We start from the raw sequence: 25,086 nt of genomic DNA, 5'->3' as shown, positions 1-25,086 counted from the left end.
CATGTGCTGCGGCCGGTGGCACTCCCGTACCTTCAGGGGCTGCCCAATGCTCTGTTTCAGCAGGATAATGCCCGCCCACACACTGCTCGCATCTCCCAACAGGCTCTACGAGGTGTACAGATGCTTCCGTGGCCAGCGTACTCTCCGGATCTCTCACCATTCGAACACGTGTGGGATCTCATTGGACGCCGTTTGCAAACTCTGCCCCAGCCTCGTACGGACGACCAACTGTGGCAAATGGTTGACAGAGAATGGAGAACCATCCCTCAGGACACCATCCGCACTCTTATTGACTCTGTACCTCGACGCGTTTCTGCGTGCATCGCCGCTCGCGGTGGTCCTACATCCTACTGAGTCGATGCCGTGCGCATTGTGTAACCTGCATATCGGTTTGAAATAAACATCAATTATTCGTCCGTGCCGTCTCTGTTTTTTCCCCAACTTTCATCCCTTTCGAACCACTCCTTCTTGGTGTTGCATTTGCTCTGTCAGTCAGTGTAGCAATGGGCTGGACTACCTGCTGTGCCATAAGAAAGAGACACATGTAAATAGAAAGCAATTAGTAAGTGTGACCATTCATGGTTGATTGGAATGTGTATGTGTGTGTGTATGTGCGCGCGCATGTGCATTTATTGGGTCATCCTGAAATAAGTTAGAGTAATAAGAGACAGTTTTATTCATAACAACACAAGTCTTGTTTAAATCATTGCCTCAACAAGAGTAACGGTAGATTGTTGCCTGGTCAGTTTTTCATTATATAGATACAGTGAAACCTTGGAATGCGAGTTACTTGGTCTACGAGTGTTTTGCAAGACAAGCAAACTTTTTAAATAAATTTTAACTTGATAAGCGAGTGAGGTTCCGCAATACGAGCGTCATGTGTGCCTACGTTTTCCCCTCCCCTGTTCGTTTGTTGAGTGGATGAACGAGGTCTTTGGTCCTGTATTGAAGAAATACCTTTCAGAAAATAATCTGCCCCTTAAAGTCTTGCTGGTTATGGACAATGCTCCTGCTCATCCTCCAGGCCTTACGGCCTTACTGGAGGAATTCAAGTTAGTTAAGGTTAACTTCCTTCCTCCCAACACTACTCCACTACTCCAGCCTATGTATCAGCAAGTCATTTCGAATTTCAAGAAGCTATACACTAAAGCACTAGTTCAGCGATGCTTCGAAGTGACTGAAGAAACAAACCTTGCCCTCCGAGAGTTTGAGAGAAATCATTTTCCCATCGTGAACTGCCTGAAGATCATCGATAAAGCCTGGGATGGAGTCACCAAGAGAACTCTCACTTCCGCTTGGGGAAAGCTGTGGCCTGATTGTGTTCTTGGACGTGACTTTGAGGGGATTGTTGGTGACAATGGATTGCCGATTGTCAATGAAATTGTGTCCTTAGGTAAGACTATGGGGCTGGAGGTGAATGATGTGGACATTCAAGAGCTGGTGGAAGAACCTAGCCAGGAACTGACCACCCACCAACTGATGGACCTGCATCGCTAACAACAAGAGGTTATGGAAATGTCCGGGGAGGAGTTCAATGACACTGCAATGTCACATTTTCATGAAGTCCTCAAGAAGAGGCAAAAGCAACAGTCGTTGGACAGGTTCCTCGTTAAAGTTGCACAAAAAGAAAACAATTCCAGTGAGCCAACAGATAGCAGTGATTCCGTTAGTGAAATTCGTGCTACACAGTAACTCTTCTCACGTCATCTCTCGTCTCCCTTTCACCAACAATGATACTACCTGAATTGTAAGGAAAAGTGCACTTTAATTTGTTTTACGTTATATTTTTTTTAGAAATGGTATGCAAATAAATATTTTTGTGGTGTGGACGAATAATCCATATTTCAATTGTTTCTTATGGGAAAATTTGATTTGATATACGAGCACTTTGGATTACAAGTATGTTGCCGGAACGAATTATGCTCGTAATCCGAGGTTCCACTGTATATATAAAATTTGCTGGGGCCATCAAGGACCACGTTAAGTCTTGTTGCATTTGACACTGAACTTGGCCTTCTTTAGAGCCCAAATTTCCCTCATTCTTTGTGAGTGGGCCTGCTTACGCTTCTCTGTCCAAGGGGCACCGTGTCTTATCTTCGGTTGCTCGTCTCGGTTTAGCCTGTTCGTCAATATTTTCTTGCGGAAGCGATCTCTGTCAAGGGCATCTTCAGCTGAGATGTGTAGCATTTGGAGGTCTTCTTTGGTATTTCTAAACCAGGGAATTGCGGTTTCGGGGTTTGAATAAAAAAGTGAAAGATTTCTTTAGTTAACTTTCTTCCGTCCATTCTTTTCAGATGACTGTAAAATCGTGCCCGTCTTTTTCAGATTGTATCGGTAATTTTCTCTATTTTGCTGTAGACTTCCTCATTGGATCTCTTTTGATGGATTCCATTTCTGTACTTTGATCCCAAGATTCCTCTCACAATTTTGCGCTCTTTTTTCTCCAGTTCTTCAAGGAGTCCTTTGTTGGCATTTAGAGACAGGGTTTCGGCTGCATATAGAACTACTGGCTTCAGAACTGTTTCATAGTGACGTATCTTGGTGTTTTGGGAAAGGCATTTTTTGTTGTAGATTGTGCGGGATGTTTTGTAGGCTATTTCCAGTTTGCGTATTCGCTCGTGAAGTGCTTCTTCGTCCAGTCCATTTTTCATGACGATCTCACCCAGGTATTTGAATTTGTCTACTCGGGTGATGTCCCCGTATTTTGTATGGAGTTTTGGTGGGGCTTCTTTGATGTTAGTCATTACTTCTGATTTCCTTTAACAATTCAACTTGAGCTCTAGCGTTCTACATCGTTTGAGAGAACAGTAATATCATCGGCAAATGCCAAGCAATCTGTTGTGATCCCCTTGGATTTGGTTCCTATTCTTAGTGGACTGTAGTTGGTTTCCTGTAATCTCACCCGCCAGGTTCTGATAATCTTTTCAAGAATGCAGTTGAAGAGTATCGGGGATAGCCCATCACCTTGTCGGACTCCTGTTTTGATGTCAAAGGAATGCGAGAGACATCTGTGGAACTTCACCGTGGATTTTGTATCGGTCAGGGTGGCTCTAATTAATGCCAACAGTTTCAAATCAACTCCAAATTCATTTAAGATGTTTTGCAGGACCTCCCGGTCAATGGAGTCGTGCGCTTTAAATTTTTTAGCCAATATAGGACTACTTAGGTTTATGGAGGTTTTTCTTCTTTTTGTCAGCCCAATACTGTTTCATCCTTTCTGAAGGTAATTTTCTTTCTGCTTCTGGAATCACTCTTCCTATTCTCTGCTTGTTGATTTTTGTCTGTAGTCTAGTGTGTTTATCTTTCAAGATGTTGAGTGTATTTGTTTTGTATTTTAAATCTTCTATTGTAATATGCAACTCTCTCATGTCTTCTTTAAGTTCTGTGATCCATCTAATATTATTCTTACTCTTCTATAATTTTTCTATTATTTTACTGCTGATTCTGTTTTCTAGTGACTGTATTAGATGCCCTAAGAATGATACTCATTTCTTTTTCATTGTGCTAGTCACAGGTTCTATTTCTTTATAAGCTGTCTCATTGGAAGCTAGTCTCCAGTTTCCATTTACTTGATAATTTTAATTTAAACAGGTTCTCACTATTCTCCTTTCTAACTTGAGTATTCTATCTATTGCAACTGTGTTTGTTGTTTTGAATAATGTTTCACATGCATATGTAATTTGTGGCACTGAGCGAGTTGGTCGTGCGGTTAGAGGCACGCGGCTGTGAGCTTGCATCTGGCGGATAGTGGGTGCGAATTTCACTGTCAGCTGCTCTGAAGATGGTTTTCCGTGGTTTCCCATTTTCACACCAGGCAAATGCTGGGGCTGTACCTTAATTAAGGCCACGGCTGCTTCCTTCCAACTGCTAGGCGTTTCCTATCCCATCATCACCATAAGACCTATTTGTATTGGTACAACGTAAAACCACTAGCCAATTTGGTTGCTAATGAGAGACACATTTTTATTATATGTATTCCTGCTAACATGCTGTGCTGTAACCAGTTTATCTATTCTATTTTGCCATGCTGGTTTCTCATTCAGGTTGTATGTGATTATTTGACCTAAACATTTAAATTGTTCTACAATTTTTATTTCTTGGTCTCCGGGCTTAATTTTGTTTGCAAGAAGAAGTTGAGTTAGCATAATTTCTGTTTTCAAATGAAATTTTCAAACCAATATTTTGAGCTATTTCCTGTAAAGATTTAATTTGTTGTTTTGTTTCCTGAATATCATTGGCTGGAAGAGCTAGATCATCAGCAAATTCTAGACAGTTCAGATGTATCCTTCTGGGTTCCAATTTTTATATTTTTAGAGTTGTTCTTGTACCATTCCCTTATAACGTACTCTAGTGCACAGTTAAAAAGAAGAGGGGACAATCAGTCACCCTGTCTTAAACCAGTTGTTGCCAAGAATGGTTCAGAAAGTTCTTCTCTGAACTTAATTTTTGAAATTGTATTAGTTAAAGTTCAGTCAATTATATTAGCTTTGGGTGAAGTCTAGAATGTCTTAAAATTCATAATAATGATGGTCTGTGGATGGAGTCGTAAGGTTTCTTGAAATCTATAAACGTTATTGCAAGGGGCTAGTTTCATTTTCTGTAGTATGCCACAACTAGCTTCAAAGATATTACTTGTTGAGAGCAGCTTCTCTAAGGTCAGTTTTTCATAATTTTTGTTTCTTTGCATTTTATCATTGCTTTTAGCAGCTCTTAATGTTTGTCACTCAAATGCTTTTGATAGATGAATAAATTGAATCTCATTTTTTGATTATGTAAAGAGTTCAGAGAAGTTAGAAAGCAAGGAAGAGTGATACCCATGCCTTCATTGCGGCAAGCTGTTCACATTGGTGAATATATGCCTAAGTAGATATATCCTAAAGAACACTGAGGGAGGTTAGCTAAAGAGTTCTACTATCACTGTTGAGCCAGTAATTTCAAATACATAATTAATGAGGAATTGAATACAAATATTACAAACAGCAGCATAAAAACAGATAATACTGAGCTAAGAAGTTTTTACAAATTGTAAAAAAATTGTGTGGATTATCCTCCTACCGAGCTCGATAGCTGCAGTCGCTTAAGTGCGGCCAGTATCCAGTATTCGGGAGATAGTAGGTTCGAACCCCACTGTCGGCAGCCCTGAAAATGGTTTTCCGTGGTTTCCCATTTTCACACCAGGCAAATGCTGGGGCTGTACCTTAATTTATTAAGGCCATGGCCGCTTCCTTCCCACTCCTAGCCCTTTCCCGTCCCATCGTCGCCATAAGACCTATCTGTGTCGGTGTGACGTAAAGCAAAAAAAAAAAAATTATCCTCCTACTCAGTACTCAGTATTACATCCAATTAAGATGACATTTTAGGTAGACAGGTTTCGACCTGGCATAGGGTCATCCTCAGTAAAATATGTATAATAAACTAAAAACATTAGGCACACAATATGAAGTGAATTTTAAAAAGTTTTTCCAAAACAAACATGATGCAAATTAAAAATATGAGGTGGTGCTTGCATTGTGCCAACAGCAGGCAGCAGTGAAAGATGGAGTACGAAGTGTATGAGGATCGTATCACTGTATTGGTGTTATTTTGTTGCGGAAAATGAGCTACAGATATTTAAAGATAAAAATTTCATGATGTTCCATATTGAACTGTATCACAGTTAAATTGAAATAAAAAGTTAAGTGGTTCAACCTATTCAATACAAGTAAATAAGAAATGTAGTGTTACATTCTTATTTGGTTAAGTACTGGTTTTGACCAGTCTGTGTCATCATCAGCTGATTAAAATACAAAAACAATGCATAGGAAAACAAAAACTAAATCTTTCACAAAAGCAATTCAAGAAGCAATATAAGACTATAGAGATTAGCACTGCGCAATTTTAAATCATAAAATCCAGAAGAAGTCGAAGATCAGTCACCTATATGTAGCAAGGCGCAAGTCCCTGAAGAGTAGCACAACACACGCAATGTCCGGCACTGTGTCTTAAAATGATTACGAGAAGAGGTGAATAGTTCATTGAACAAGCCTGTAAACACTGCCAGGCGTGAAATCACAACATGATTCAATAAATTCGAAGTCCCTAAATTCTGTAGAATTCGAAGACAAGTCACTTAAGTAAAGTAAGATTCTAGCTACTGAAGATGAGCGCAACATACGCAATGATTGAAATAATAACATTAAGTTATTTATTAGACCACCTAATCAATACAAAATCGATTTTGTATTGATTAGGTGGTCTAATAAATAACTTAATGTTATTATTTCAATCAAATATCATCAATACGGACCAAAAATGATATTTATTACATGTAATAACATACGCAATGTCCGGCACTGTGCTTTTAAATGCCGACGAAACTGGGTGAATAGCTTAAAGAACAAGCCTGCAAATGCTTCAGTCGCGAAAATATATAATACTTAATATAATTGAAGTATATATCAATGTTAATAGGATCTTGTAGATTCCTTAGAGATGCAGACTGTTCTATTCCTGTTCTGAGTGGCCTAGTAAGTGGTCCTGAGTGTTGGGATACCAGTTGCTACGGAATGGCACTGCCTGTGGTTCCAAGTAGGCGCAGTGGCCTCCACGGTATACACTAGCCATATGTCTTGGTAGGTGTGCTATTTACCAACTGATGAGCACAGTTTAGCACACTGGGGCGAAACGCTGGCAAGCAGGAATGAGTTAGCTGGTAAATTTATAACGTCCAATAACGGACCTACGGCATTGGTATTATAAACAGAATGTTTCAAGTTGTGATTGGAGACATGGCTTTGAATGACATTAGTAGACTAATAAGCTTGAATGGAATTTTTGAAAGTAGGAAAAATCATAAAATGAAGATGGAATTCAAGAGGACAATTTGGGACAAATACTTGTTTATAGGTAGAGGAATTAGGGATTGGAATAATTTATCAAGGGAGATGTACATTTCAAACATCTTTGAAATCATTTAACCTAATTGAAGACTAAGTAAACCACCTGGGCAACAGCCCTAAATGCAGAAAAATTGTGAATGATCGTGGCATGTAAAAGGGTCTTAGCTTGAGCTTTTGTTTAGATATTATCTTCAGGATGTTATCCTCTAGACCAGGGCCTCTCAAATGTCCAAAATCTTGCGCATGCAAACAGAGGCGCAGAGGTTCTGTGCATGGGTCCGACTCGGCTTGGTTCGGACCAGCGTTTTGTCTCGGGGCAACTCGGCTAAGCTCGGCTCAACTCTCCTCAAATGATGGAGCGCTGCAGAGCGAGTAAGGAAGGGAGAAACAGGTGGAGTAAGAGAGACAGCCATAGGGATAGAGAGAGTGAAAGAGAGCGCGCTATTGCTCTAAATCAAGGAGCAGGGGTCTGCACTCCAATAAAACCAGCGAATTTGTATTTTGCACTTTGCGCCGTGCAATGCACCAGTGCATGCAGCCTGAGAGGCCCTGCTGATTTCAACACTTAAAAATTATTCCTGCAGTTAAGGGATAAATTTTGGTGCTAACTGTATGCATGTTGATATCTTTCTGTGGAGTCATACGAAATGAACTTTTACTAATTTCTCCTATGCTTTCTGATATTGCAGTGGGTAGTCACTTAAATAACTTTTTCATCATACTACACTCTCAACATGAGCATTGATAATGAACACCCAAATTTTGAAGAGTTATTGATGAACTATCTGTTCATTAACATTGAACAGTGTTGCTCTTAATTTGTGAGGCATCAGTGGATTCGTCAACAGGAAACTTCAGGATGGGAATTGACCCACTACAATGAGTATGAGAGACAGTATTCTAATTACCTGAATGTTCAGCTAACCCTTAAAAAAATAAAAACTGATCAAAAGGTAAAGCCCACGAATCAGAGGATTATGTCCCAATTCATTATTATTTATGCCCAGTCAGATTTTGTATTTTTTTTTTTGGAGATGCTGAGGTGTCTGAATTTTGTCCCACAGGAGTTGTTACGTTCCAGTAAATCTACAGACACATGGCTGAAGTATTTGATCACCTTCAAATACCGCCACACTGAGCCAGGATTGAAGCTGTTAATTTCAGAGGGGCTTAAAACAATTATTATTATTATTATTATTATTATTATTATTATTATTATTATTATTATTATTATTATTACTGTTCTTCTTCTTCTTCTTATTCTTCTTCTTCTTCTTCTTCTTATTATTATTATTATTATTATTATTATTATTATTATTATTATTATTATTATTATCTAGCCGTGTGGTGTAGGCTTCCATTTCTACCTGGTTATGATTTCTGGCTCATCCAAGGATTTCAACCTTGATCTGAGGTCTGTAACTCTGTTCACTCAGCTTCTTGACTTTATGTAAGGAAATGGCTGGTACGAGAGGTAGTCCACTCAAGTCGAGAAAGTCAAGCACTATACTTGAGGAGTTGTTGTAATGTCTGATTTACATTCCATTATCTACAACAGTCATCTTGGCAGGTGTAGTCCCTTAATGGGCTGCATCTGTCACAAATGGGTGTTTTGTTAAATTCCAAAGGAAATAGACTAAAAGTTGTCCTATTTTGAATTCCTAGATGGGCACTTGCATTAGTTGATTTGAGGACTGAAACTATTGATTAGAAGGATATGGTACACCAATTCTGATTCTCAAAATGTATGAAAGAACTTGACTGGTTAGAATATCTTGTACCCTTAGGTGTAAATTCCCATGAATTTATGTTCTATCTGTTTATGTTCCAGGATTCCTTGGGTGAGCTAAATCAGCAGCTGCAGCAGCATCCCTCCATTTTGCCTGTGGATTTTGATATCACAGCTTCCGGTGACCTGGTATTGAATGTTCCTCCTGCTGTTGAGTTGTATGACCCAGTGTTTGAACCTGAATATCAGAATGCCAATGAATATGAGGATCAGAGAGTTCCTGTGGCCAAACTCTCCCACAGCTCTTCAGGAGACACTTCATCCCCTCAGGTAATGTTATTCTGCATTTGTTAAGCTCCTTTGGTGTGGAGTACAGACTCAAGCAAGATTGGTCATAAGAATGCAGTGACAATTATTCTTCCTGTAGGTGAAACATATTGTGGGTTGTTCTGTATCTGTTGTATATTGCCATTTATGTAGGGCGGCGAAAAGAAAATCACCTTCAGAAATCATATGTAGTGAGAGGTCTTAATTGTGAAAAATAAATACGAGAGTGGTAGAAACTTTTAAAAAAATTAGGCAGGGGCTGTGTCAGAGCCTTGGATACAGGTCTTTTTGGTGTAAAATATGTTGTATGTTTATTAGAAATAAGTTAATTTTAGTTTAGAAAGATCTTTTTTTGTTCGGGCTCTCCATTAGCGAATGTTGTAAAATCAGACTATTTCCGGTCTTCATAGATTCTTTTATCTTTGTGGCTGTCGTTTGTGGCACGCAGTGCTAGACTGCCTCGGCTTTCATACCTTGTGTGTAGGTTCTCTTATGCTCAGCCTCAGACAATGTGGGCTTGTTCAATTCTTTTTGACTTGTTCTTTCTTCTTGTTCCTGTTTGCAGTAGGCTTGAACCTTCTTTAAATTAAGATATTGGGACATTTCAGAAATGTTCACAATTTGTCATGCACAATCGAGTTTTCTCTCAAATATTGTTACCAATATCAATAGATCATGTCTAGACGAAATGAATGATACCCCGTGGTATGTGCTATCATTTATCATGTTATGTTCACAGTTTGTACATATTTTACTACACTCCAAGCTCAGATTTCACCATTAAATAACAGATGCACACACTGGTCGCTATTGCACACGACCTTGAAAGCTATTTGGACATAGTCTTTGAAACTCTCTTTGTATGTCTGTTATATCTGTGCTAGCCTGTATATTACATTTAATATTATTGAAGGAAATTGTTATACACTATTTTGGGAGGTAGATATTTCTCACTGAGAGGCCGAGTGCTGCATCAGTAGATGAGAGAGGTATTTTCAGATACATATAAAGCTTATTGATTTATCCAAACCTGTATTTTAGCAGCCTATTTATTATCATTAGCTAGCCACAGTATCACTCTTCAGGCACCTTAAGCCAGAGGAATATGTGGGGTACGTTTTGTTTTAGTAAATGTGCTCACTAAAGTTGAGGGATATTAATCAGCTGTCTCTTCAATAGGATGTAATAAGAGAAAAAATTCTCCCTTAAGTATGATCTTACCGGGCGAGTTGGCCGTGCGCGTAGAGGCGCGCGGCTGTGAGCTTGCATCCGGGAGATAGTAGGTTCGAATCCCACAATCGGCAGCCCTGAAGATGGTTTTCCGTGGTTTCCCATTTTCACACCAGGCAAATGCTGGGGCTGTACCTTAATTAAGGCCACGGCCGCTTCCTTCCAACTCCTAGGCCTTCCCTATCCCATCGTCGCCATAAGACCTGTCTGTGTCGGTGCGACGTAAAGCCCATAGCAAAAAAAAAAATAAGTATGATCTTAAGATGAAGTTCCATGCGTAGTTAAATACGTACTTTCAAAGCTGTTGTTAGTTAAGATATAACATGTGGAAAGGGCATGATATAGAGTCAAATTTCTCAAGAATAGTAGATGATAGTAGACTCCAAGCCATAGAAATGAAGTTTGTTAGGTCAATGCTCTAGAAAATAAGAGGAGATAATATCCAAAATGAAGTGATCCATCAAGAGATTCAAATGAAACATAGCCATATCGAGATTGGAATGGTTTGGACACATAAAGAGAATAGACCAAAATAGAGCTCCAGAATTATGGTTTGAAAAATATCTGGAAGGCAAGAGACCTAGAACCTGACCAAGGAAAAGATTGATTTCCCAAATGCAGCAAGATCATGACCGGAAAAGGTATGGAACGGTGGCAAGTCCAAGAAGAAGAAACAACGTACCTGGATAGACAGAGAGAGCGTTCGGATACTGCTCTCAGACAATTGGGGATGGTTTGATGATGATGATGATGATGATGATGATGATGATGATGATGAGGTGAGTAGGTGATCCATACATTTGGTACAAAATGTGGTTGAGAGTTTTCTCTCCATTTCTACTAACCTCAAAAATGTGTTTATGTTAAGATTGTGATTTGACATTTAGCTTTCCTATATGCCTTTGCTGGCAGGACCTAGTGTTTACAGTGCACTATGTCTTCTGGTATAGACTAGAGCAATTTTGTTACTTTCATAGATCTGTCTCTGTCTTATCCTTGGCTTTGACAATATGAAAGTGACTGAGGTATGAGCGATGCTAGTAATGCCAATTCTTATGCAGCCAGTCTCTGCTATGAATGGTGTGAAAATTTTGCTCATAGGGTCGGTTGGTGTATGCATTTCATAGAGCTTGGCAGACTGATATGTAATAGCAACTCAGGCTCGGTGAGGAAAGCAACGGGAAACTACCTCACTCCTCATTTCCCTAGTACACCTCTTCAGTGATGCCTAGACCATCTATGACAGCTGATGGCAGAGCTGTTGAGGATCCCACCAGTGGCATCGCTGACGGACTGAACATACATATATACTGATACCACTCTGTGAAGGAGTTGGATTAACAAAATAAGTGTTATGAATTACAGCAACAATAACAGTAATAATAAAAGGAGCACTAAAAATAAAATGCCAGAAGGTAAAACACAGTGTGTCATTGACCTAGTCAGAGGAGGGAGCGTGGCATTGCGAAAGGTCAACGGATTGGATACCCAGTTGGGCTCGTGCCGATGACAGAGCAACGGTTTTGAAACACATCGCATTCTATGCTTGGATGGAGACAAAAGAGGACTTCATTAAGCTAAGTTTCAGATTTCAATTTCATAAATATATCAACAGAAATAACCATAAATGTTTACACATTTCTAAATGTTTGAGTGTGATTTTATAGAATGTGATGATCTTTCAAGAATGAAACATAAGTATAATACTGTTACCATATGATTTTCTTTTCAGATAGTTTATAGATTTATTACACAAAATAAGTTTCGGCAGGCTGAAGAACCTGAGTTAAAATTTAACTGAATCATAACTGAAAAGACATGGCTTCAGTTATTACAAATTTTCTTTCTCTGGCGAGTTTCCTCTTCCTGTCTTTGCCATTCCTTCTCAAACTGCACACCTGCAGCTAAGATGGTAGCACACCAACGAGTGGGATGCACTGCAAGAGTATGCAAAGTATTTGGGTTTACGTCCACACTTCTCATGTTCTGTTTAAGTTGATCTTTGTATGGCTCCAGGGGAGCATCACGAGTCCTCTTGCAAGCGTTGAGTTCACCGTACAGGATTTGCGGAGGGAATCTACTGTCCCTCATACGATGTTCTTGGCCTGTCCATCTAAGCCAACAACTGATGATGATGATGATGATGATGATGGCTTCTATACTGTTTAGCTGTGCTTTCTCTTTTTAATGCTCACAATGGACCTAAGTTTTTGTTGGTGAAAGCGTTCCAGTTTCTTGATGTCCTGGCAGTATAGGTTCAGGTTATACACCCGTAGAGTAACATAGTGATAACAGTAGCTTGGTACATTAGTATTTTCGTGCTAATCCTTAGATATTTGTTCTGGAATACTCATTGTCAGAGATGTCAACAAGCCACATGGACTGCCTGTATTTTGTATACCGCGTCCTTCTCAGAGGTATGAGAAGTGATCCACTCTTTCCAGAGTTGTGCCATAAATGATGATATCAAAATCTGGAATGGTGGTCCCAGGAGCAGGTTGAACAAGTACTTTGGTCTTCCGAGTGTTGACATTCAGGCTAAAACATTTGGATGCTCTGTTGAAGTAGATGGCAGACTGTTGAAGCTCTTCAGGTGTGTGGACTGGAAAGCATTGTCATCTACATATTGCAATTCTGTAACTGGGGTGGAACAGGTTCATCTTTTAGAGTGAAGTTTGGCCTGGTTGAAAAGCGCCCCTTCATATTGATATTAAATTTCCACACCTTTGTTGATTGCAGGTGTGGTCTCATAAAGCATGGTTGCCAAGGTAGAAGGCAAAAAGTGTAGGTGCAAGTACACATCCTGACTTGAGCCCATTTTGCGATTGGAAATTCTTCTGAAATATTCTGATACAGTACCCATCCAGCCATACAATAGCTTGGTGCACCATTATTTTTGTGTTAATCCTTAGCTATTTGTACTGGAATACTCGATGTGTGAGAGATGTCCAAAAGCTTGGATCAGGCCAAGGAAATGTTTGGGACATCCAAAGTACCTTAAAACCATCCACATAGCATTTTGAGGAACATTATCAAAGGCCTTTTCGGGGTCATAGAACACTAAAAACTGAGCCACAAGAGGCATAAAAGATTCTGGTAATATCCTCTCGGAAACAGTCTGAAGTCGATTCAGTAAGATTCTAGCAATTATTTTTCCAGCTATGGAGAGCAGGGATATACCACAGTAGTTGCTACAGATACAGCGATTGCCTTTCTTGAAGATTTTTTAAAATTTTATAACTGTTAGGCTCTTCAGTCTACCAAAACTAATAGCATTTACTCAAAGTTACTTCAGGCAGACTGAAGAGCTAATAGTTATAAATTAACAGTTGAAACTGAAAAGAGATGGCTTCAGATATTACAAATTTGTTGAAGATTGTAACTATGCTGGAGGTTTTTGTAGCAGCAGGAACATACTTGGGTTTCCCAAATTAGGAGAATCAGATAGAAAAGCCTGGTTTTTGGAGGTGAGCTTCCACTTAGAGTGAGTTCAAGAGGAATGTTGTCTAGTCCTGGGGCTTCCCTGGTTTCATTCTGCTGAGAGCTTTGATAAACTCTTTGAAAGCTGGAGCAGTGCCCATCCAGGGTTGGGGAGTATGTTGAGGAATGTGTTCAAGGAGGTCTTCAGCAGCAGTAGAATTACAATTCACCAGTGAGCTGAAGTGTTCTTTCCATTGTTTCAAGATCTCTTCGCTGCCCGTAATAATGGTGGTATTACCAGCAGCTTACCTAGTTCCTAAAGAGGAGCAGAAAGGACAATACAGCTCTTTCAGTTCTACATAAAAGTTGCTTAAGTCCCTGGCATCTGAAAAGTTTTTAATTTCCTTGGCTTTTTGCTGCCACCAGTTTTTCTATATTTCCCTGATTTCAGATTGTCACGTTTAGTTCTTGAAAATGCATTTTCTTCTCTCTGGAGGATGGATTTTGAAAAAGAGAAATGTGAAAGGGGAGAATGTTAAACCCGAATTCCAGTTATGCTGAGTTGGTATTGTTCATGAAAGTAAGGTCATTCCACCCTGTATACATTATTAACCCTTGAATGGAAATGTAGGGTGTACAGTGCCCTAGAGAAATTCCTTTTTGCTGTCATTTGATGTTGGTGCTACCTGTGACCGCCATATGACATGACTTTTCTTTGGAGGGAGTCAGTTCCGTAATATAACAATGTGTTGGTTTGCAGAACTTTGCTTCCGTTCTCTGTGGTAACTTTGAGACGTGTTAGTTGACACAGTATAGAAGTAAGAATAATAGTGACAATACGTCTAATTTATAATGAAAGTACAGTTTACATAGCCACTGTTACACAAGGAAGTTATAAACAAGGCATTACATGAACCATATGCCATGGAAAATTGAGTGTTTAATGATATTTATTGGCAAGATAGCTTTCTCATTAAAGAAAAGGGGCAGAACACTATTAAGCTTACCAAGAAACATATTCTAATCAATGTAAGCTCACTGGACAAAAAATTAGTCATCCTAGTGCACCTGCACAGATAGATCATTAAGTCTTTAGAGATGGTGCAGCGAACGAGTCCTGTGCTCAACCGCACTCGCTTTGCCTCTTCATGAGCATAAGGGAGTAGGGATCAGTCAGACATTGATGTTTCAAGCAGACAGTGTACAGTATGTCAATATGGGTAGATGTAAGGATGTGACAGAGTGGCAAAAGGGGGCGATCATATTTGGCTGTGCCCATGACCATACGGTACATGAAGTTGTTGGATTTGGTGTTGTTCCACGGCAGACTGTTCAACGTGTCTACAAGCAGTGGTAAAAATGAAATGTCGTATGGCTTTTAGTGCCGGGATATCCCAGGACGGGTTCGGCTCGCCAGGTACAGGTCTTTCTATTTGACGCCCGTAGGCGACCTGTGCATCGTGATGAGGATGAAATGATGATGAAGACAACACATACACCGAGCACCCGTGCCATTGGAATTAACCAATTAAGGCTAAAATCCCCGACCCGGCCAGGAATCGAACCCCGGACTCTCTGAACCGAAGACCAGTACGCTGACCGTTCAGCCAATGAGTCGGACTACAAGCAGTGGTGTACTACATATGGCCATGAAACACGTCGTCAGAGTTGTGATATAGATATTGATTCCCAAAGGGAAACTGAAATATTTGTCCTGAATGAGTAAATTCATAATTCCAATATAATTGGTCCATTTTGGACGGTAGGTGTGCTAGTTACCAACTGATCAGCACAAAATTGACACACTGGGGTGAAACACTTGCAACCAAGAATGAATTAGCTGGAAAATTTATAATGTCCAATAACGGACCAATTATATTGCAATTATAAGAGTCAGAATTATGGTCGGAAAAAGATTATGACTGAGGGGGACCAGAGTCACGTTTCACGGCTTGTGAATCAAAATTGCCTCCAAACCCGATAGGAATTGCCGCAGTCAGTGAAGGTCCATCCCAACCTTTTAGTGAGAAAGCATTGCAACATTTGGAGTTGGTCACCTTACAAGAGGCCATTGCTCACACACACGCACAAAGCTGCGCTTCTTCATAAGGCTAGAAATCATTGAATGTGTGTGGACAGCAGCTGACTGGGAGAAGTGGTCTTACAAATCACGTTTTTGCCTGCATTTCAATGACTCGTGTCATTAAGTTCACTGAAGGCCATGAACTAGTACGTTTATTTAAACATTCTGGATGATCAGGTATTGCCTTTCAGTCAACATCTGCATGTTGGGTATGCTATTGATACCCCGATTTTTCAAGATAACAGCAAAGTTCATCGGGCTGGATGCATATGTGACTTGTTTTATGAACATCTCCCCACCCTGTTTCATATCGATTGGCCTGCAAAATAACCTGACTTGGAACCTCATTGAAAATCTGTGGGGCGTGTTGGAACAGCAGGTAAAACGCCGACATCAGCAAATACCACAAAAGTCTCTTGCCCTAGTTTAAATTTCTGAAATGTGAGAATTCATTCATCATGCTTAAAAGACCAGCTTTGTTTTGAAATAATGTTTTTTTGAGCTGACCGCATTAAGACCCAGTTTGTCAGAGTCTGATGCCATCTATGAGTTAAGCAATTCACCCAGAGTCAAATTCAAAAAGGATTCCAGCCACCAAAATCGGTTACTAAAATAGTTTTAGGCATGACAGAAATGTGGAAACAGTGTTCTAAATTAAATGGGTTGTAGCCCGAGCAATCACACTTGTCCACTTCACTCAATAGATGCAATATGCATGAGTGAATGAAAAAAATTACCTGACAAACACCACCATATGTTTTCTTTTTCATGTATATTTATTTAGCAGTTTTAGCAGACTGAAGAATATGTTAACAATAAAAATAAAAAGGAATTATCAACTGACATCAACTGCCAGCCCCAAGAAATTTGGGAAAAGACCAGGAAGTAGTAGTATGCATTTAAACTCATAAATAACAGAGCATTTAGGAGTACACTTACTCTTATTGTAATCAAAGTGTGCCTCTAAATAATAGAAATATTATTTCTCCCATGTACACCCTTAGCCAGTAAGGATAAGCTAACTGTCTTTTGGCACTGTCAAAAATTGCAGCTAGCCCATTTCAGGAAGTGAGAGAAAACTGTGAATACTTAATAATACTGTGACAATCGGTTAGTGTTGCTGACCAAAGGAATGTTGCTCTATCGCGACGAAGCATGAACTTGTGCAGCTGAAGTAACATGGCAGGTAATTTCAACTTCACCCGTAATGACTTTCAACTGTTTGGTCGACTGAAAGCTCAACCCCCTGTGGACCCATGATATCCCCTGCTTGTTGTAAGAGACAACTGAAAGTGCATACCCATGGGGCCTTTTAACTTTTCTAGTTTGGTATGTTAACTGTTGGACCTCCAGGCTGAGTATAGAGTTGTCTACCTGCTTGTGTTACGTTCCTTTCTTCCATCTTCCCTATCTAACCTTCCTTGGTCAGCCCCTATTCTACTTCAGCCCTGACTGTATTATATTCTCGAGGCATACGGAATCTTTCGTTTTCATGCTTTTCATGGCTCTTTCTTCTGCTGATACTGTACCTTTATTCTTTGAAGGATCTGACCTCTTCCTTTTTCTCCTGTGATTATAATTAAGAGGGGTTGATGATTTTGTATTTTCCCATATAACAATAATCACCAGATCATCATTTTAAAGAAAAAATGATTACACTGTTTGAAGTAGTTCAGTATGTTGTTGCCTGCACCTCACTCACATTAATATGTCTTGAATTCATCATACAATGTCTGAACTGTGCACAGGCCTTTCCTCTACTTTCTCCATGTCTAGTTTTTTGACTCAATCCCTATCCAGTTAGTCTTCTGGTAAAAGTCAGTGAGGTTTCCTTTTTGTCCTGTAGTAAAGATCATTCAAGTTTACAAAACGAGTTGGGTGTGTGTTACAGGTCATGGTGGTTTGAACTCCATCTTTGGCAGCCTTAAAAATGTGGTTTTTTTTTAAGCATCTCATTTTCATTCCAAAAAGATGCTGGGGCTGTACCTTAATTAAGGCCACAGTTGCTTCCTTCCTAGTCCTAGTCTCTTCGTATTCCATGGTTGTCGAAAACCTGTCCATGTTAATGTCATGTTAAACCACTAGAGGAAATAAGAAATCTCTGAGGCTTTTACGAGTATAGAGGATGGATGATCGGTTCAGTCTGTGTTTCTCCTTAGTGGTGCAGTGAAGTTTATTTAGATTTTTTTGTAATTTCCTCATTTCTTAACGTTCCCCTCATATGTTTTGCTGAGGTAAGAGGGTTGTCCCTTCTGTTTTCATTCGTCACTTTGTTACAATTAGTGCAAAGTCCTTCATGGACCAGACTTAGTCATAAATAATTGTTTTTATTATGGCCAATCTTGCTTGCTTGGAAATTTGTTTAAACATGGAATTTTGTCAGCATGTCTTGATGTTAATGGGAAGGATCTGGATTATGGATATTTTCCTCATAAATATTGTTTAACATTTCTGATAATTATTAGTTGACTGTTCAGGTAACAGAAGGATTACATGTTGGCAAAATTCTACTGGGATGCCTCTGCATTTTGAAAAATAGCATGTGGGAATAGTGTTGGTCATTTTGCAAAGAGCATGGATTTAGGATAGTTGACTGTTGCCATTTTACAGTCATGATTGTTTGAAAGTTGTTGTATGGTGCCTAACTTTGTGGCTGGTTTTAAGCTTCTGTTATTTTTTGCATTATAACAGTTTGCAAATTTAGAAAGAGCGCTGATGTAAAATGACATTAACATTAACATGGGTGTCTGCCAGCTGCTAGTGCTAGTCATTGTGCCAGGTTGGAATGTTGTGTGCCTGTGGCTCCTGAGTGAAAAATTGCCTGTTCAAATTACAGTGAAATTTTGGTACATTTTGAGGTATAGTGAGTGACTGCTATCCTGAAGCAGCCACATAAAAAGAAATGTTGATCACTTGATATCTTCTTAGTAATCGTTATTATATATAGCCTATGCAAATTTAAGGCAGATAGATCTGACTGAATAGGTAGCAGGTAGGGACCCTCTTCGGAGGCAGCCCTACCCAGGGAGTGGCGCTCCTGCCTATGTGAGTCCCAGAGCACACTGACTCGGTGTGTAACATCTGGTATGGGCCCCAGCTCAGGGTTACGAGTGAAGACCTCAACGGCATCTACGGTGGAGAAGATGGACTTTGGTACGGTGGAGATGGCAGAAGGGGCAAACCCGTAGCGTCTGTACTCCAGAGGAGCGGCTACGAAAGGCGTCTGACTCCTTGTTAAGAGTGTGGCCTAATTTGAACCTGGCAGAAGGTAATAAAATGCCTTTGGGAGTGAAGAACCCATCGTACAATTCGCCTATAAAGTGAGTGTGAGTGAATCGAGGCCTTGGAAAATGCTAGGGGATCACCCTGAAGTGACGCGCAGTTCCTGATGCTCTGGAGGGACTGTGAGAAGTGGGCTACCAGACATCGCAAGAATCGGTATCATCATTGTCATGACTTTGAATGGCAAGGTAGAAGAACTGATAGAGTATATGGAGAAGAAAGACATAGCAATGATGGGTATAAGCGAGACAAAATGGAAGGGGAAAGCTCAAAAAGAAATGAAGAAAGGGTATAGATGACTGTATATTGGAGTGGAGGAAAGATGGCAACAAATGGTGTTGGTGTTATATTGAGAGAAGACTTAGCGCAATATGTGGACAAAATTGACCAGATCATTGACAGGCTAATTAAAGTTAGACTTTTACATGAGAGTTGAATCAAGGATTTTATACAGGTTTATGCACTCCAATCAGGGAATGCAGATGAATATTTAGAAGAGTTTCTAGAAGAACTGGAAAGTTGTATTGAAGACAAAGAGGTTGTAATAACGGGAGACATAAATGCACATGTTGGAACAGACAGACATGGAAAGAAGAGCTAATTGGCCCCTATAGTTATAGAAACCAAGATGAAGAAGGAGATTTGGTAATAGATTTTTGTAGAAGGAATGGATTAATTGCTGGCAATAAGTGGTTTAGAAAAAAGAACTCACAAAAAATAACCACAGTAGATGTGGTTGGGGAGATAGAAAGACAATGATTGATCTTATTCTGGTGGAGAAGGAGAAACATAGACAACTGGAAGATGTGACAGCAATGCCAAGAGCAGATTTCGAAGGAGACCATAAAGTGGTGGTAGCCAAATTAAGACTTCGTAAAATATCGAAGTTAATAGAAAAAAGGGAAAGAAAAATAAACGGATGGAAGTTAAAAGAGAAAGAAATAAAGGAAAAGTTTCAAGAGGATCTGAAGAAAGAAATTCCCAAAGATGATGTGAACACTGTGGAAGAGGAATGGACATGTTTCAGAATAGATTTTTAAAGTGTGCAGTAAATACCTGTGGAAAACTATCAGCGAGGAAAAAAGGAGACTCCTTGGTGGAACAGCTAGGTAAAGGAAGTTAAAGAGAAACAAATCGCTTCGAGGGAGTGGATATGCAGCAGTAGTACAGAGAATTGGCAGAAATATAAAGAAGCCAAAAAGGTATGTAAGAGAAACAGAAGTGCTGGACAGGAGGATATAAAGGGAAGTAAAAAGGTTTTGTATGGTTTGGTGAAGAATAGTTTACGAAATAGGGAAGATACAAAATTAGTAAAATCTGAAACAGGGCAGATATTGATGCAAAGAGAGGACATACTAAAAAGATGGGAAGAATACTTTTCAGAATTGCTAAATATTAAATACAGTGAACTGGTAGATAAGGAGCAAGAAGAAACAATGGGGAAAGAAGAACAAGAACAGGAGATATCGATGTTTGAAATAGAGGAAGCCATAAAAAAGATGAAGAGCGGTAAAGCAGCAGGAGTGGATGAGGTAACTACGGAAATGATAAAAGCAGCAGGACCAATAGGGCTACAGTGGCTGTATAGATTATTTAGAATAATCTGGAGGAAGAAAGAGATCCCAGAAGAGTGGGAAAAGGGTTTAATTATCCCAATATAAAAAAAGATGGTAAAAAGGAATGTAATAACTACAGAGGGATCACCCTTATTGCCCATGTAGCTAAGATATTTGAGAGAGTATTGGAAGGAAGACTGAGGAGGAAGCTAGAAGAAGAATAGTATGGTTTTAGGAAAGACAGTTCAACGTTTGACCTGATCTTTAAATCAAGACATATGATGGAAAAAAGATGGGAGTTTGGAAAAGACATAGTGATGACATTTACTGACATTGAGAAAGCTTATGACAGTGTGCCCAGACAGTTGGTATGGGACACATTAAGGAAAAAATAAGTTCACAGAATGGAAGTGCAAATGATAAAAGCTATGTACAAAAATTGTGTTAGTAGTGTAAAGACTAGTATAGGAATAACAAAATGGTTTAAATTTGAATCTGGTCTCTGACAGGGAAGTGTACTATCCCCCATACTATTCATCATAGTCATGGATGAAATTCATAAGAACATTATACAGAGATTGGGAAGACAGGCAAAAAAAAAGCCATGTTGTTTGCAGATGATATAGTGTTATGGGGTGAGGATGAAATGGAAGTGCAAGAACAGGTAGATGTATGGAATCAAGAGATAGAAATTTTTGGGATGAAAGTAAGCACAGAGAAAAGTAAAAAAGTGTTGATGACAAGGGGAAGGAAGGAAGAGGAAAGATAAAACTGAATGGTAAAATTCTGGAAGTGGTTAAAAGTTTCAAGTATTTGGGAAGTGTGATCACAGAAGATGGAAAGATAACTGAGGAAATTGGGAAAAGAATACAGCAAGCAAACAGCTTCTACCAGAGTGTAAGGGGTATTTTGTGAAACCAAGATGTTCCGAAGAAATGTAAGAAAGTATTATATTCAACCTGTTATTAACCCATACTAACCTATGCAGCTGGATCATGGACTACAACAAAACGAGAGGAGAGTAGAATACAGGCAGCGGAGATGAAATTCCTAAGAGGTATCGAGGGCAAGACCAGAAAGGATAGAATTAGAAATGAAGGAAAAGTACAAGAATCTTGAAACGTCAGGACAAAATAGAAACAACGAAGCTAAAGTGGTATGGACATGTGATCAGAATGGGAAAAGAGATAGTGGCAAAAAAAAAGGTTTTTCAGAGAAGTTAACAGGAATGAGGCCACAAGAAAGACCCTGAAAGAGGTGGACAGATTCAGTGTGGGAGTGCATAGAGAAGAGGGGAGGAAAACCAGAAGATGTACTTAAAAGAGAAGAAGAGTGGTGGAGAGAGAGGCAGCGATGAAGGTTCTTGATTCACAACCCGACCCAGGAAGCTGGAAGCGGGAAATGATGATGATGATGATGATATCTGACTGATACGGTTCTCTTAGTCACCATAATATATGTGATGTGTTTGACAAGCTAATCATTTTGTAACCTGCACACATTAAAGGAGGAGATAGAAAAATATACTGAGTAAAGAAAGGGATGTTTTGTTATTATCCTTCGCTAAAAGGAGTGTTGCTTAATTTTCCATTGGACTTACTTTTAAGCATAATTCTTTTTTCTGAAAGGAAATTGAACTTACCAGAGAAGTTTTATCACTTTCACATGTGTGACAAATAACTCACACACTGATATTCCTTTCATTAGACCTCTGTCTTGTGATATGTACAATTAATCTCATGCTAGTTGAATTTGCTTTCTTTTTAGGTTTTCTTTCATCCATTCCCGATCCTACCTTTGATTCCTCCGCACAGATGAGGTCCATAGCAAAAACACTGAAAGGAAATGGCTATAACATTTTGAGACATCTGTATGTGTTGTACATGTTAATTTGCAAGGAAGTTGTTGTTGAATGTGATGTGCTAAGCAAGTTACCAGCATTCATAGATTTGTTCCTTTTACTGTTAATAATGAAGGATATGTTAGAAATAACTCTTTACTGGATTGCGCGGAATGATCCATGGAAGTCTAACAAGGAAACAATTGATGAAGAAGAATACTCAGAAAAAAATAAATCTGTGATTTAACATTATATGATTTGCAGATAAATTTTATGTTTAACAAAGAATCTAGTAATTCTTTTCCTTCTGAATTCTGAAACATTTTACCAATTGTTTTTCCCATCAGCTCTTATGGTAATAGATCTTTCATCCTTATCAGGGTTATTTTGGATATTAGAGGAAAGACACTTTTAAGTTTTAATTACTTATTGTGAGAGACTTTTTCTGTAAATATTTTGATGTTATTAAATTTTTCAAAGCCAACTTTAAAGTAGTCACACTATAATATTAAATTCTTTTGTTGCTGAAGAATATTATTGTAAAATTATTTAGAGATAAAGAATGAGTGAATGAGTGTTATAATCAATATTCTGTTCAAAACATTCCAGATTTGCACGACAGCTGAGTGTAGTAGTAGCTCTGAGCTTTACAGGAGCCAGCTGAGAGTTTCATTCATTTACCTCTGTTAGTCATTGTTTATTCTTGTCCAGCTCTTTAGCTGAATGGTCAGCATAGTGACCTTCATTTCAAGGGCTCCATTGACCAATTTCTGGCCAAGGATTTTCGCTGCATTTGGTTAATTCCTCTAGCTTGGAGCCTGGGTGTTTGTGATCGTCTTACCACAAATCTTCATTTATATACAACACACAACACTACAAATCACCACAAAAACATGAAATAAGTGTATACATCCCTCCACATATGGCATCAGGGAGGGCATCCGATCAAAAATTGCCGACCCCAGATAATTCAGGTAGAGGCCAGGGAAAAGGAAAAGTCATTGTTCATTCTTGTCATTAATTGTGCATATTTTGCCAAGCACAAGTTTTTATTGGACATTTTGTATCAAATTTACTGAACCTTGTTAAAAAGTTTATAAAGCATTTGGTTAACAGTGTTTAAATGTTTTCTGTGCTATTACTGGTTTACTCTGCTGGAAAGTGGTAAAGAGTTGGCCGGGACACTCATTAAGGACACCTTTTAACATAGACTGCTTGGCAATACAGAAAATTCCTTTCTGATGTTTCAATTTTTGACAGAAAATCCAACAATAAGTCACATTGAATCCAAGTTCATCTTATGACTTACGGGTCGAGAAAGAGAAAAAAGAAACTTTCCAAGTATCACAGAAAAAGAACATTGTTTTGCGATCTGATGATAACTGTTGAATCACTTAGATGAGGTCATAAAGTTTCTCAAGTGAATCATAACTGGAAGAAGTAGGGCTTTATTGTATGTTGCTTAAACTACTATTTTTTTTGGACATTCGAAGCCATTTCTTTTTTGTTTTGACTTCATCAATGTACAACTGTTGCATTCTTCAGTCTGTTGAAACTAATTTATGAACTTAAAAAATTTAGAAACTACTTGGAAAGGAAAACATATAACAGAATTTCACCTGAAAAAAATTTCTATTTTCAATGAAGTTGCTTTTTTCAGGTAGTTTCTAAATTTTTAAAATTCATAAATTAGTTTTGACAGACTGCAGAACATAACCATTTCAAATTAAAATTCAGTAATCTCTGAAACCAAAGAGACCCTCACCACTCACTGAGACAAACTGTTATTCAGTGTTACTACAATCAACTCTAAAATCCTGATAACTTACGGACAAAAATTTTCTGTGACAGTCATATTCTGGCAGGCTGAAATGTTACAGAATTAGGTAATGCAAGAAGCTAGTGCAGATCTTGCAATGCAACATTCCAATCCCTCCCATCTCGCCGCCTATGCTAAGCATGAAGCATACATACCACACCAGTGTCTCAGTCAGTCAAGCAAAGCATATGATAACAATAGCATCGAACAGCTAATTTTGAATGTTCTTTTATTAATACATATGTACATAAAATTGATATGTTTTACCTTGTTCTTAGTGGCAGCCTGTAAATACAGTAGGTCTTTCTAAAATAAATGGAAATTATATAATGAAACATTAGTCTGGTATTTCTATGGTAATTAAGACATTGTACAGGCATAACAAAGAACATGGATAAACTGAAGAGGTTTGCTTTGCAATGTAAAGTTGAAGCAACAGCTTTCTAGTACGAAACGATTGAAGTTGCCTAGTGATACAAATTTGGAAAAGGCTGTACATAAATGTTACTAGCAGCAACTTTCTAGCAGGGTTGCAGTTAGTGGTGTAGAGCTTCAGGAGGCATTGGAGAGACTTGCTAAGCATATACTCACTCATTTTCAAGCACGTGATGGCTGGATCTATAATTTCCACAACTCTCATGGTATTGTAAGCTAGAGAATGTTTGGTGAAGTGTTTAGTGCCAATAAAACTATTGTTGAACCATTTAGAACATGACTTGATGTTCTAATTAAGGAAGAAGGATTAACTCTCATTCAACCATACCTACCATGCCACTGTGACAAGACCGGGCTGTTTTGGTGTTCGCTGCCTTACAAACATGCAAGCTTATAAACATGAGGACACTGTCAAAATCAAGTCAAAAAGGTAAATGCTTCCTCTGTCCGTAACCTCTGCACTTGATGGGGTAGAGTGGTTAGCTTT

At 38.9% G+C, this 25,086-nt stretch overlaps 1 protein-coding gene across 2 annotated transcripts in view; it reads left to right on the top strand.

Annotated features, from left to right (window-relative positions):
• The window catches only part of LOC136874461 (patj homolog), a 225,551-nt gene that overhangs the window by 25,246 nt on the left and 175,219 nt on the right, over positions 1-25,086 (top strand). For both annotated transcript variants that reach the window (XM_068227912.1, XM_068227911.1), the window contains exon 3: positions 8,710-8,937. In XM_068227912.1, coding sequence (XP_068084013.1) covers positions 8,710-8,937 — 228 coding nt within the window. The remainder of the gene's footprint in view (positions 1-8,709; positions 8,938-25,086) is intronic.

Source organism: Anabrus simplex, chromosome 5 (genome assembly GCF_040414725.1).
Source record: "Anabrus simplex isolate iqAnaSimp1 chromosome 5, ASM4041472v1, whole genome shotgun sequence".
NCBI classification, from domain to species: domain Eukaryota; kingdom Metazoa; phylum Arthropoda; class Insecta; order Orthoptera; family Tettigoniidae; genus Anabrus; species Anabrus simplex.
This window is presented reverse-complemented; position numbering and strand designations above follow the sequence as displayed.